The 13,699-nt window shown below is 39.2% G+C and overlaps 1 protein-coding gene across 3 annotated transcripts in view; it reads left to right on the forward strand.

Moving 5' to 3' along the window:
* The window catches only part of ADAMTS9 (ADAM metallopeptidase with thrombospondin type 1 motif 9), a 195,145-nt gene that overhangs the window by 29,309 nt on the left and 152,137 nt on the right, over window positions 1–13,699 (forward strand). For all 3 annotated transcript variants that reach the window (XM_043979758.1, XM_043979759.1, XM_043979760.1), the window contains 5 exons: window positions 8,686–8,969; window positions 11,294–11,377; window positions 11,481–11,596; window positions 12,107–12,147; window positions 12,293–12,398. In XM_043979758.1, the coding sequence (XP_043835693.1) occupies window positions 8,686–8,969; window positions 11,294–11,377; window positions 11,481–11,596; window positions 12,107–12,147; window positions 12,293–12,398 (631 nt within the window). The remainder of the gene's footprint in view (window positions 1–8,685; window positions 8,970–11,293; window positions 11,378–11,480; window positions 11,597–12,106; window positions 12,148–12,292; window positions 12,399–13,699) is intronic.

Consider the following 13,699-nt stretch of genomic DNA (forward strand, 5'->3'; position numbering starts at 1 on the left):
ATGGCAAGAGGTCAAGAATGACCCTTTGAGGTCAGGTACCTTGTGAAGCATCTGCTGGTGATGAATCTTTGCTGTATTCCAAAGGGAGCAGTCCTAACCAGTAGAATTAAGGCTCTTTGAAGGCTGAAATGCCTTCATTTTGTCTTGCTATTTCCAGCACCAAGTGCTGGATCTGTAGTTAGAAAAATGTGGGTTCAAATCCCAACTCCAGTCTTTACCACTTTGCTGTGTGACCATGGGCAGATAAATCACTTAGCTTCTCTGAGACTGAGGAAGCCCCTTGTTTTTAAGTTGCCAACCATTTTCAATTTACCTCTGTGGAGGGATTTCTCACATGAACAAAATCATAGAGCTTTCATGTATTGGCATATCTCTCAATAAAACATAATGTCTCATCTCTCATTAGTATTTTAAAGTGTTCATTGAAGCAGGCTGAAATAAAAGGTTCTTAAGATTGAGTTCTTCCTCCATAAGATAAAATAGCAGTCAAGGTATTGGGGAAGGGGTTAGCATTATGGGAAAACTTTCTTATTTCTCTTTACTTTGGGGCTCAGTAAGATACTCTAAGCTTCTCTCTTCACCTTTCTGAGTAATGCAGAAAGATCTCACATGCATAAATAACACACTTATACAGGTTGCACATGGCACAAAGCTGAGAGGTATAGCTGGCGTGATAAGAATGAGAATTCAGAAATACTTTGAAAGTCTGGAGCATTCAGTTAAATCCAATGAGATTCAACAGGGGTTCATTTAAAGCCTTATTCAAGTTTTTTTTTTAATGAAGAGGAAGGAAGAAAACAAGCATTTATTAAGCACCTACTATGTGCCAGGCATTTTATAAGCACCTTACAAATACCTTATTTTATCTCACAACAATTCTGAGAGGTGGGTGCTATTATCACCTCCATTTTATAGATGCAGAAACAGAGGCAGATAAAGGTTAAGTGATTTGCCCAGGATAAATATATAAATATTAATATATAATATATTCTATAGCATGATATATTATATATGATATTTAGTATAATATACTTATATTCAGATATAAAATAGCTAGTATAAATAATAAAAATAGAAGTCATTATTATATATATTAATATATAACATATACATCAAAGGCCATATTTGTACTCAGGTCTTCCTAACCCCAGTTGTTGTTGTTGTTGTTGTTGTTTCTCCTTTATTCTCAAAGACAACCATGACATTAGGTGATTTCATGACTTGCAGTGAATTGGATTTAAGTGAGGCAGGGCTATGTGGGGTCATCAACATCACCCTTTCCTCCAGAGCCATCTAGGTCCAGTTGTAAGATATAAAGATATACATCAGGGTGACTGGAGGTAGTCATAGATGTTTTAAGGCAATTGCCTTTAATGCAATTGATCTGCCCAGGGTCACACAGCTAGTAAGGTTCTGAGGAGAAATTTGAACTCAGATCCTCCCAATTTCAGGGACAGTGCTCTATCTACTATACCACATAGCTGCCCCCCTGACCACAAGTCCAGGGCTCTATGCACTGTATCACCTCCATGCCTCAAATATAAAATAGATGAGAGCTTTTCTAGATAGCAATTTGAAAGAGATCTGATGGTTTTAGTGGACTACAAGCTCAATATGAATCCACCGTTTTCAGAGAGTCTTACCATCCTCAACTTTGGTCAGAAACACATCCATAGTTTTTTATTCCCTTTTGGGCACCACATTTTAGAAACCTCATTGATAAGCTGGAATGCCCAGCTTCAAATTCATACCATATAAGGACCATTTGAAGGCATTGGGTATATTTAGCCTGGAGAAGATGCAAGGAGGGCATGATTGTTGTCTTCAAGTGTCCCCCTGAAAGGGGGATTAGACTTGTCCTGCTTGGTTCCAGAGGATAGACTATGGAGAGGGCCACGGCTAGCTGACACAAAGGCAAATTTAGACTTCAAAATCTTCCTATCTAAAGTTCTCCTGAAGTGGAATGTGCCTTCAAGAAAGAGAGATTTGACACCTTGGGGGATCTGTTGGGTAGAGGGATGCTGAATCTCCAACCTTATTTGATGTATCCTCCCTTCTGGTATAATTTGAACTTTTTTTGAGGCCCTTTCCCACTCTGACTTTCATTTGAAAACAAATTCATCTAAAGCTGATGTGTTTTTCCGACATACGATTCATCACTCTGACTGGTAGAGGGCCTGTAATTTACAATAACTAAGGATTCCTGGCTCTTAGGTCACAAGGCATTTAATTGCCCTGCCTTAAGGGAACTCAGTTAAATTTTGATCAGTCTTAGGAAGGTGTACAATAATTAACTTTTCAACTATTAATGGGAGCATTCATATCTCTTTAGCTGAGATGACTTGTTATCAAAGAATCGGAAAAGCAGCTGTTGAATAATATTTCTACGTGTTGAGAGAGAGAGAGAGAGAGAGAGAGAGAGAGAGAGAGAGAGAGAAAGAGAGAGAGAGAGAGAAAAGTTATCCAAAGGGTTTGAAACATTCATACCAACAAATGAGGAAAGAGGAAAAATTGCTTAGGAATCTTGTCTGGGAAGCAAGTGTGTGTGTGTGTGTGTGTGTGTGTGTGTGTGTGTGTGTGTGTGTTTGTGTTTGCAAGTACACACACATACAGTGTACCATTCTTGTTTTGCTTATCAGGAATTCAGTTCAATTTAAGAAAAATAGGTTCATTGTCTAATTTGTAAAACATACTAGTAACATCAACACAAAATGAAAACAGTCTCTGCCCTGTGGGGGCTTACTTTCAACTGGAGGAAACTAAAGACACACAGATAGGTAAATACAAGTTAATTTGGGGGTGGAGGTGGAGAAAAGACTAACAAATAATAAGGCAGGTCAAGAAAGTCCTTTGTCCAGAGGTTGCAACTCAGATGAGTCTGGAAATGAAACTGGGGGGTTCCAACAAGCAATAGGGAGGAAGAAGGACATTGTAGGCAAGGGGACAGCCAATGTAAAAAAGCATGGAGGTGGGAGATGGGAGTGAATCAAGGTAACTTTTTAAGTGTCATTTGCTTTATTAAGTCATACAGATGATGTATCTTAAAGAAAAAGTTAATGTAAAATAGAAAATTATTTTTAGGGCAGGCACAGGAATTTAAATTAAATAGATAATTAGTTTTCCAGATTGTATATTGGCCGGGGGTGTCAGGAGACCTTGCATTTTCATCTCTGCACTGCTGGCTACTGAGTGACCCTTGGCAAGTCACTTCCCCTTCGATGTTCTCAGTTTAGTAATCTGCAAAATGAAGATGTTGGAACATACCTCCTCCCACAAGAAAAACTTGAATTTAAGAATATCTCAAAGCACCAAGATGTGTCCATTGATGCAACGCATTTTTTTTAACCTCCAGGGAAAGAAAATAGGGATAGTATGATGAAAAAGGTTATTACAATGTAAAATTGTAATATTGACTTATTATTTACATTGAAAGTATACCAAAGCACCAGCTTTGGATTCAGGAGGACATGAGTTCAAATACAGCCTCCGACACTTGACACTTACTAGCTGTGTGACCCTGGCCAAGTCACTTAACCCCCGTTGCCCACAAAAAAAGGGGTGGGCAGCTAGGTGGCACAATGGATAGAGCAATGGCCCTAGAGTCAGGAGTACCTGAGTTCAAATCTGGCCTCAGACATTTGACACTTCCTAGCTGTGTGACCCTGGGCAAGTCACTTAACCCCAATTGCCTCACCAAAAAAAAAAAAAAGAAAAAGAAAAAAATGAAAGCATACCTACATGGATAGGAGAAAGAAACTATTGACCACCAAATATATTTCCTTATCAATTAATATGCCTGATCCTCCTGGATTTAAGGTCTCTTCTAGCATTGACATTCTGTGATTCTAAAGTAGCTTCTAGTTGGGCAGCCATATTACCTCCAGCTTCCCAGTGATACAGCCATATTATAATGGGAAAGTCAAATCCCAGGTAAAAGTCTTTTCAGTAAAAGTTGGAAGCCTCCTTAAACAGGGCTGGAAAAATAGGCAGTGACTTGCAGCATCTGAAACAATTAGGGCATTCTTGAACTTGCTTACATACTTATACTAAAGTTTAAAATAGATACTACTACTTCTACCACCACTACTACCACTAATTTAATAATAATAATAATAATAATAGTAAAGATAACAATAACTAGAATTTTATGGTGCCTACTTTTATCTGACACTGTGTTAAGCACTTAAATCTTATTTACAAAATCTCATTTGATCCTCAAAATAACCCTGATAAATACTTTTATTATCATCCTCACTTTTACAGTTGAGGAAACTGAGAAAGATAAGGTTAAGTGACTTGGCCAAGGTCACACAGCTAGTAAATGTCTGAGGCTGGTTTGGTTTTTTTTGAGGGGCAATTGGGGTTAAGTGACTTGCCCAGGGTCACACAGCTGTAAATGTTAAGTGTCTGAGGTCAGATTTGAACTCAGGTCCTCCTGAATCCAGGGCCGGTGCTCTATCCACTGTGCCACCTAGCTGCCCCTGAGGCTAGTTTTGAACTCAGAGATTTCTGACTCCTCTCTCAGAGGTCCAACTACCATGCCACCTATCAAGCAATGAAAAAACCCACCTCTTATCTTTCATATTTAATATAGGGTTCAATTTTGATTCCTAATTACCTGGAATTTGCCTCCTGATACCCATCAAAAACCAGACTTGTTATAGGACTTTTTCCCCCCACCAATGCTGATCAATAACTCGAGACCTGAATTTGAACCCATGATCTCCTGATTATCCAACCTATTTATTACCCCATAGTGCCAGTACTGCTACTCAGAATTGTTGGCTTCCAAAAAGAGTATTAAGGCTTGCAAAGCACTTTAAAAAACATTCTCCTTTTTGAAAAGAATCACACATTCAAGTTGAGGTAGGGATCAGAATGTTGGTTTAATAGATAAATTCCAGGCAATTAGTAAGAAAAATCGGGCCCTATAAAGTTCTGTTGAGCAAGAGTCCAAAAGTAAAGAGAAAAAAAGTTTTCTGTTTGTAAATGTGATAGCACACATTAGTAAGAACTCTAGGAATTCTTTCCAAGGGGGTTTGGGAGGGCACAATGCAACTTGAGGATAGAGGGGTATTATACAAGGAGTCATTTGGAAAGGCGGCTGTAAGAGAGAGTCACTATGGTGATGGCACCCTGAGAGTGGTAGCCCAGGAATGAAATGTATGCTCTTTGAGGGTAAAAATAATTACATTCCTTGTACTTGTATCCTCAGTGCCTAGCACTGCAACCTGAACATAGAAGATGCGTAAATATATTTTGATTGATTAATTCATTGATAGAGTGGAGTCTTACAGCTGTAAGCACACACCCTCCCCCTGGAAGAAGCCCCGTCTTTTTCTGTGCCTGGGACAACATCCTAGGCTCTCTGCCCTAGTTAGAACACTGCCCCTCAGCTACATTTTCCCAGATCTTTTCCCTATCCCCAACACGACATAGGGCTTCATTTCACCTTCCTGTGAGAGTGAGGTTGTCTAGTGAAATCCACTCTAGCAACACTATGGGCAAAGTGGCATATGCAAAAAGTCTCTCATAGGTGTCATTGCACTGTCACCCAAAATACCATCAATACAGGACAATTATAGGGATGTATTTTTCATTTTAGTAGAACATGACTCTTCGACGAAAGCCTTCTCACTATGTCTGTATCATTTTGTTGACAAATGGATTCTGTAGACATACTAAATTTTGACAAATTTTCATGTATCTCCAGTGATCACCTTTATTTGCATACCTACTTGTGCCTCTGTGTGTGTGTGTTTGTGTGTGTATGTGTATATGTGTATGTGAGCTAGCCAAGCTCACATTCTTTTAGCCCCCTGTAGAATAATGTAAGACTCTTGAAGGCAGGAGTCACTTTATGTTTTTGTCTTATAATGCCTAAGAGGCTCTACAGTGCCACATAGACATAGCCAATGTCTTATAAATAAATTTTTGTTGAATTGAAGTGTTATTAGATTACTAGTAATCAGCTGGGGCCATTGGATAGATGCATATGATTCTGGTTCATCCAAAAAAAAAAAACCCAAAAAGCAGACTAAAAAATGCCAAAGCCTGCCATGTGAGAGAAAATTGCTTCAGCTTTTATTAGAGAAGTAACATGATTTTTTGCTTTTTATACCTCATAAGACGTAAGAGAAAATGTCTTTGTTACACAGATTACTCGTGAATGAAATGACTCCTTGGTAAGGGATGGTGACATGCTTTATTGCGTGCTGATGACTAGAGCATCTTTTTATGATTCTTCCCTTCATTTCTTCAATTTTATTACTCAAATACATGGGCCTCATTTTATACCAGCATGCTTAGTAATCCAGAGTTTTCCTAGGGCCAATGACCCCTCTCTTTCATAGGTATGTAGCTACATTTGTTCTTAGCGGTCCAAAAGGCTTGGCACATGTACAGTGTCCTGAATGCTTTAGAGAGGGATTCATAACCTGGGATCCATGAGCATCTTTTTTCTTTTTAGTATTTGGATAACTATTTCAATATAATTTGGCTTCCTTTTTAAACCTATGTAAATTACTTTATGTATCTAAAACATGATCAGAGAAGGGGTCCTTAGTTTCACCAGATTTCCTAGGAGGTCCATTACATAAAAAAGGTTAAGAAACTCTAGTCTCGATAGATTTCCTTCCAAATGAAATCCCAGAGTCATAGAGTTGGAAAGTACCTCTAGGGTCATATCATCCAACCCATGACTCTAAACATCATTAATTTAAAGGCAACTCTGTATCATGACTGTAAACATTGTTAATTTAAAAGCAACTCTGTATTTAAAAGCAAAGTACTCATCAAGTGCTTACTATGCATCAAGGAATACAAAGAACACAAACTGAGTCCCTGACCTCAAGAAGCTTATATTCAAATAGGGGAACACAACATGTAAATATCTAGGCAGATACATGATATATGATATTTGTGAAGTAGAAAGAAAGTAATTTGACAGGAGAAGGTACTAGTAACTTTGTGGTCAGGGGCCTGAGACAGTTCTAGATAAATAGAACTGGTTTAGATTTTGTTGTTTAGTTGTTTCAAATTCTTTATGACCCCATTTGGGGTTTTCTTGGCAAAGATGCTGGAGTGGTTTGCCATTTCCTTCTCCAGTTCATTTTACACATACGGAAACTGAGGCAAATGGGGTTAAGTGATGTACTCAGGGTCACAGAGCTAGTAAGTGTCTGAGACCAGATTTGAACTCATGAAGATGAGTCTTTCTACCTTCAGGCCTGGGAGAGTTCTAAATAAATAGAGCTGATTTGGTATTGTCTTTCCATGGCCCTGGTCCATGTACCCTTTGAGCTTAACTGATACTTGCTGAAGAACTAACTGTAATAATCTGATTAAATAAATTCTGAGGCATCAAATCTCCATAATGCTGCTCTTACAACAGTAGATATTGTTTTCAATTTTCTATAGCTTCTTTGTATTGTTCATTAGCCTACTTCTGATCATCTTATTTAGGCCTCTTTACATTGTACCTAATTGGATATCAAAAGCAGAGCATCTCAAATGTTCTGCTCATTATTCTTTAGGCCTCAGTGGCCCAGTTAGTGACCTTCACTCTTTCTATGCTGGAGAACAATGAGAGGAGAAGGCATTGGGCCCAGTCAAGCTTCTGGCTGAAAATCCTCCTACTCAATTTATCCCTCGATCTCAAGCTTGATTCTTTAATAACTTAAGTGAGCATTCATGTAAGCTGCTCCCTACAGCTAATTAAAAGTTACCAGTTAATTAGATATTCCAAATTCCAAAATGATTGTTTGGAAGTCAACTGTTAGGAATTTGGAACTCATTTTCCCTTAGTAGTCATGTTATAAATTATATTTAGGTTTGAAGATAGCTCACAAGTCTTATTAATTTACAGGGTATTAAGGGTATATAGAAGGATGCTTTCATGGGAAAATGCCCTTCAGAATTTTAATTTGAAGTTCCAATATTAAATTAGATAAATATTATGATTGAGTTTCTTCAAGAAAACTCCCTCCCATGATGGAAGGCTCTATTGGGGAAATCTTTGGAATAGTGGCAATCTCCCAACCCATGACACTTGCTAGATCATTATATAGCCCTGGGAAAGTTATTTAACATCTATCTGCCTTGGTTTCATTTACTGAAAAATGGGGACAAAAATACATCTACCTCATGGTGTTATTATGAAAATCAAATGAGAAAAGATTTTTAAAGTGCTTCTGGAACACAGTAAGCACTTGATAAATGTCCATCCCTTTTCCTGAGCAGTATTTGTGAAGCACCTATAAGGCAGAATGGTACCAGAGGGGTTGCCATAAGGGGGGGGGGGAGAGAAGAAGTGAGGACCTTCTTATTTCAACTATTTTTTTTGTTGGCCAATGAGGCACCAAATTCAGTGTTTTCATGGTTTTTGGTTTTTTTTGGGGGGGGGTTGTTTTTTGTTTTTTTTGATGCTGCTGAAGGATGGCAAATGCTGTCAGTGCCTTCCAAATTTGGCACCCTGGAGCAGAGCCCCTATTGCCCTGCCCTACTTGGCTCTTCAGTGATCCCATTGACCAAATGTATGCAGCATGGTGCATTCATAGTCCTCTGCTCTACCTCAAGGGGAAAATGAGAAACAAGCCAGAAGATTTTCAAGAAGTACCCAATGCAGTCCTTCAGAGGGAAAGGATGTGGGTTGAAACATCATTTTCAGCATCTCTTTTCTTGCAGAACATAAACATGGAGGCAGAAGGAAGAAAACCCGTACGAGGAAATGGGAAGACAGTGGCATGCTGTCGGATGATGTGGAGGTATTAAAAAGCAGCTTGGCAGCAAAATCATTTTCTGCCCATGGTAACAAGACTGAGAGCATGAGCGGGAGAAAGAGCCGCAGGAGGACCAAACGTTTTTTATCGTATCCTCGGTTTGTGGAAGTGATGGTGGTCGCAGATAGCAGAATGGTTGCTTATCACGGAGCAAATCTGCAACACTACATTTTAACCTTAATGTCAATAGTAAGTATGGGGGGAATGAGGCAATTCACCGAGCTGTACAATGTGGCCTTTGGGGAGGAGGCTTGGAGCTGTGTTCAGCAAGCGTGTCCATAGCTTACTCGAGTCAGGAAAATAACTGGAGGAAACTTGACACTATTCATTGAGCAAGAGTTGCAGGCAGTTCCACTCTCAAATGTAAATGGCAGCTGTCCAATTCTGGCTGAAGGTGCTCCCCTTTCCCCTTTGTTTCTGTTGGTCTCTATTCCTTTCAGCCTTCTTTTCCTCCCTCCCTCCTGCTGACCCCTCTGTCCCCCACGGCCCTCTTTCCTCTCCCCATGAGATAATCTCCACCTCTCTTCCTCACTCCAGTGCCAGACATAGTCTGTAGTGGTGGGATTCTGAGGAGGGTGGAGAAATGAGAAGACGTGAAGGGGAAATCGGGAACCCCTGTTGTTACCACCTCAACCACCTTGAAGGGACCTGAGAAGTCACCAAGTCCAATTTCTTTACTTTAACTATAAGGAAACTGAGGATGAGAGAGATCAAATTATTCACCCAAGATGACACAGGTAGTAAGTGGCAGAAGCAGGATTTGAACTCATGCCATCCACATCGAAACCCAGTACTTTTGCCATTACACCACTGTTTTCTCTGCCTCATTCCTCCAGTGCTCTCTTCACTGAAGAAAGCTCCTTTTTCTCACTTCTCACTTCTCGCTTGTACCCTCTGTCCTTCCTGGCTCCTTGCCCTAGAACCCAAACAGTCAGTTCCTCATTCAATTCCCCTCCCCACACTGTGTTATAGCCCTAACTGAAGCCCTTCCATGCCCTCATCTAAGAATCCAACCATCTAAGTCCCTCACCTTAGTCTCCTGCATGCATCTCTCATTCCTCTATGAAGCCCTTTGGTCTGCCCCAACCCCTACCCAGCTTCAGTCCCTGGCCCACGTCATACAAAATATTCCTGGTGTCTGACACCTAGGAAATGTATTTTATGAATTTAGGAAAGTGTTTCTGGTGCTCCAAATTGAAACGCTGAAAGCATTTTCCCATGAAAGTCTCCATCTCCATAATAGTTGCTACAATGCTATCCTTAATATGTGGTAAATTAACAAGACTTTTGTGAGCTCTCTTCAAACCCAAATATAATTTATAACATGACTACCAAAGGAAAACAAGTTCCAAATTCCAAACTGTTGAGGGGGCGGCTAGGTGGCACAGTGGATAAAGCACCGGCCCTGGAGTCAGGAGTACCTAAGTTCAAATCCGGCCTCAGACACTTGATACTTACTAGCTGTGTGACCCTGGGCAAGTCACTTAACCCCCATTGCCCCGAAAAAAAAACAAACCCAAAAACCAAAAAAAAAAAAAAACACATTCCAAACTGTTGATTTCCAAGTAATTTTTCAGTTAGGAGCTGTCCGTCCTTTGATTCTAACAGAGTGACTTGAGTTGGAAATCCAACCCATGGAATCTTCTCTTTGGGGGCACTCTGGAAACAGTAGCTTTGAATTCTGAATTCAGGAGGTAGCCAGTGAGCATTAGGGTCTGACCATGAACATAGAGGTAAATAGCAGCAGCAGCTGTAGTAGCAGTAACAATAATAATAATAGTAACATTTATACAGCACTTTATGATTTATAAAATGCATTGTCTCAAGCAAGTGGTGGTAAACAAAGAAATTTGAGGTGTAAGTTTCCTCCTATTAGAAAGTTAGATTTTCATGTACTTTTTTAAAAAAATTTTTCTGGTCAGGGGCAGCTAGGTAGAACAGTGGTAAAGCACCAGCTGTGGATTCAGGAGGACCTGAGTTCAAATCCAGCCTCAGACCCTTGACACTTACTAGCTGTGTGACCCTGGGCAAGTCACTTAACCCTCATTGCCTCGCCCCCCCCCCCAAACAATTCTGATCTTTGGAAAGGGTTACACTTGTAGATTATTTTCTAGTTTATAACATAAAATAAGGGTTATAAAATGAGGGGAAATTGCTTAATTTAAAACAATACTTTGATTCCCTAGAAAAATGTAATGTGATGGTAGAAACTCCCTGCAATTGGGATTTGCTGGGTTATTTCTAATTCATTTTTACAATGAGATGAAGCTAAAAACTGGAAAAAAACCCAAACCCAGCTTCTTATCCTGGGAACAGCATTAGCCATCTCCATAGATCTATCATGTACCTTTTTATTGGCGTTTATCTTGTATTTGTAGGAGGGCATTATTTTGTCTTTGTAGCCCAGTGGCTAGTGCACAGAGGGTAAATGATATTGGATAGGATAAGAGATGAATTTATTCATTGGTTGCTAAAAGGTCAGAAGTAACTTTGACAATTTATCTTGGTTACAGGTAGCCTCTATCTATAAAGACCCAAGTATTGGAAATTTAATTAATATTGTTATTGTGAACTTAGTCGTGATTCATAATGAGCAGGTAATAAAGTATTTTTTTCCTTTCTGTATTCAAAATGGTGTGGTTACAAGTGAGTGTTGTTATAATCGACTGACATGGAATTTTCACGTATTTCTGTGATTAGGAAGGGCCTGCCATATCTTTTAATGCTCAAACAACATTAAAAAACTTTTGCCAATGGCAGCATTCAAAGAACTATCCTGGTGGAATTCAGCATGACACAGCTGTCCTTGTCACAAGGTAGGTCAATAGTCCTGTTTCTGGAGTTGTTGGTTTTCTCATTCTTGTGTAGAGAGTTTGAGGACAGAGCCTGGGACCATAGCAGATGATTTCAGAGGGTAAATAATGACCTCTGAAACTGGATGAGAAAAAAAAAAAGAAAGAGAATGATTTTCATAAGCTCTCAGGGAATCTGTCTAAAGATATCTTGGCACTGAAATCAGGCACTCCAGAGGATTAGGAAATCCTTACAAAGATTTAAAAACAAGATAGCCATTTTCTTTCTGACACTTGAGGCAATCCCAGCTAAGAGGACAATGGCTGGGCTCTGATGTTCCTTTCAGTCCCAGATTAGTGGAGCCCAAACTTTTTTTACTGTTTTTGAAAACTATCTTGTTGAGTGTCCTAACACCTTCCCCACTAAAAAAAATGTTTTTGGGTTGCCACCAAAGACATATGCCTTTTAAAAAAAAATTGTACTGTAATTGATTTTTCCCCAGTATGAAAACACTAAGTCTCTTTTGTTTTCAGACAGGATATTTGCAGAGCTCATGACAAATGTGATACTTTAGGTGAGTCTAATGGTTTTTTACCCCTTGAGATGAGAAACATTTTCCCATGCATTTTTTGGGGGGGAAGGGTTGGTGGGAATGGGGAGTATTTCAAGTCATCCACTGTGTGAAGATTTACAGCAAAAACTTCTCATTGCTCTCCTAGGTCTCGCTGAACTGGGGACAGTCTGTGATCCGTATCGAAGTTGTTCAATTAGTGAAGATAATGGATTAAGTACTGCTTTTACCATAGCACATGAACTTGGCCATGTGTATGCTGTCTTTCAATATATTTAAATTTAATGTAACTATATCACTGATACTCAACAGTAGTTGAATCATCTCTAGAATACATTCTATCTTTCTTTTTTGGTGAGGCAATTGAGGTTAAGTGACTTGCCCAAGGTCACCCAGCTAGTGTCAAGTGTCTGAGGGCAGATTTGAACTCAGGTTCTCCTGACTCCAGAGCTGGTGTGCTATCCACTGCGCCACCCTAGCTGCCCCCTAGAGTACATTCTATACGACTGTTCGTTCTCCTAGGCATTGTGAGATATGCTGGACTGAGGAATTGGTACAAGGAAAGAACATTTTGATTTGCCATTTAAAGTCCCAGGTCCTCAGTTTCCTTTTGTGTAAAATGAGGGAATTGGTCAAGATGGCAGCTAAGTCCCTTCTAGCTCTAGCTCAATAATCCAAAGGGTGACCTTAGACCATCACTTCACCTTTCTGGGCTTTAGTTTCCTCCTTTGTAAAGTTAGAGGGTTTGAATAGATGGAACTCAAGATTCCTTCTGGTTCCATAGGTATGAGTCTATGGATGTCATTTCATCTAGTTCCTGCCCACCTGAATCTTTGATTTTGTCAGACCATTTTCTCTCTCTCTCTCTCTCTTTTTGTTTTTTGTGAGGCAATTGGGGTTAAGTGACTTGCTCAGGGTCACACAGCTAGTAAGTGTTAAGTGTCTGAGGCCGGATTTGAACTCAGGTACTCCTGACTCCAGGGCCGCAGACCATTTTCTAAACTCTGGTAGCCTCCTTTCAGTTCATTTAATTAGAAATGAATTTATAGGGTCATAAAGCTAAAGATAAAAGGATTCTGGGACCTTCCTCCTCCCTCTACCACAGTCAAGTCCCTATCACTGTGGAGTGCTTGTATTGTATTAACATGTGGTATGTTAAATGGCTTCTTTCTATACATAGAAAAGACAATGCCTGTGACATCTCTTGGAACTGTCCAGATAATCAGATAAAAATATCTGATCCTGATTATGCCATATCAATAACATAATAAAGCAGAAACAATAGCTAGCATAATAACAATAATAATAACTCATAATTGTGAACTTTCCCAAAGTATTGTTCTACATTTCATAATTATCCAAATATGATCACTCTGAAACCAACTTTTATATATTATTAAATGATTAATGATTATTACTTAATATTTAGTTAAATTAAATCATTTAAATGGTATTCTTTTTTAAATTAACTTTTCATTAATGTTTTACAAACTTCATTATCACCTGCTCTACCACTTAGAATCCTTCCTTATAACAAGTAAATAATGAAAACAAA

Source organism: Dromiciops gliroides, chromosome 1 (genome assembly GCF_019393635.1).
Source record: "Dromiciops gliroides isolate mDroGli1 chromosome 1, mDroGli1.pri, whole genome shotgun sequence".
In the NCBI taxonomy this organism is placed as follows: domain Eukaryota; kingdom Metazoa; phylum Chordata; class Mammalia; order Microbiotheria; family Microbiotheriidae; genus Dromiciops; species Dromiciops gliroides.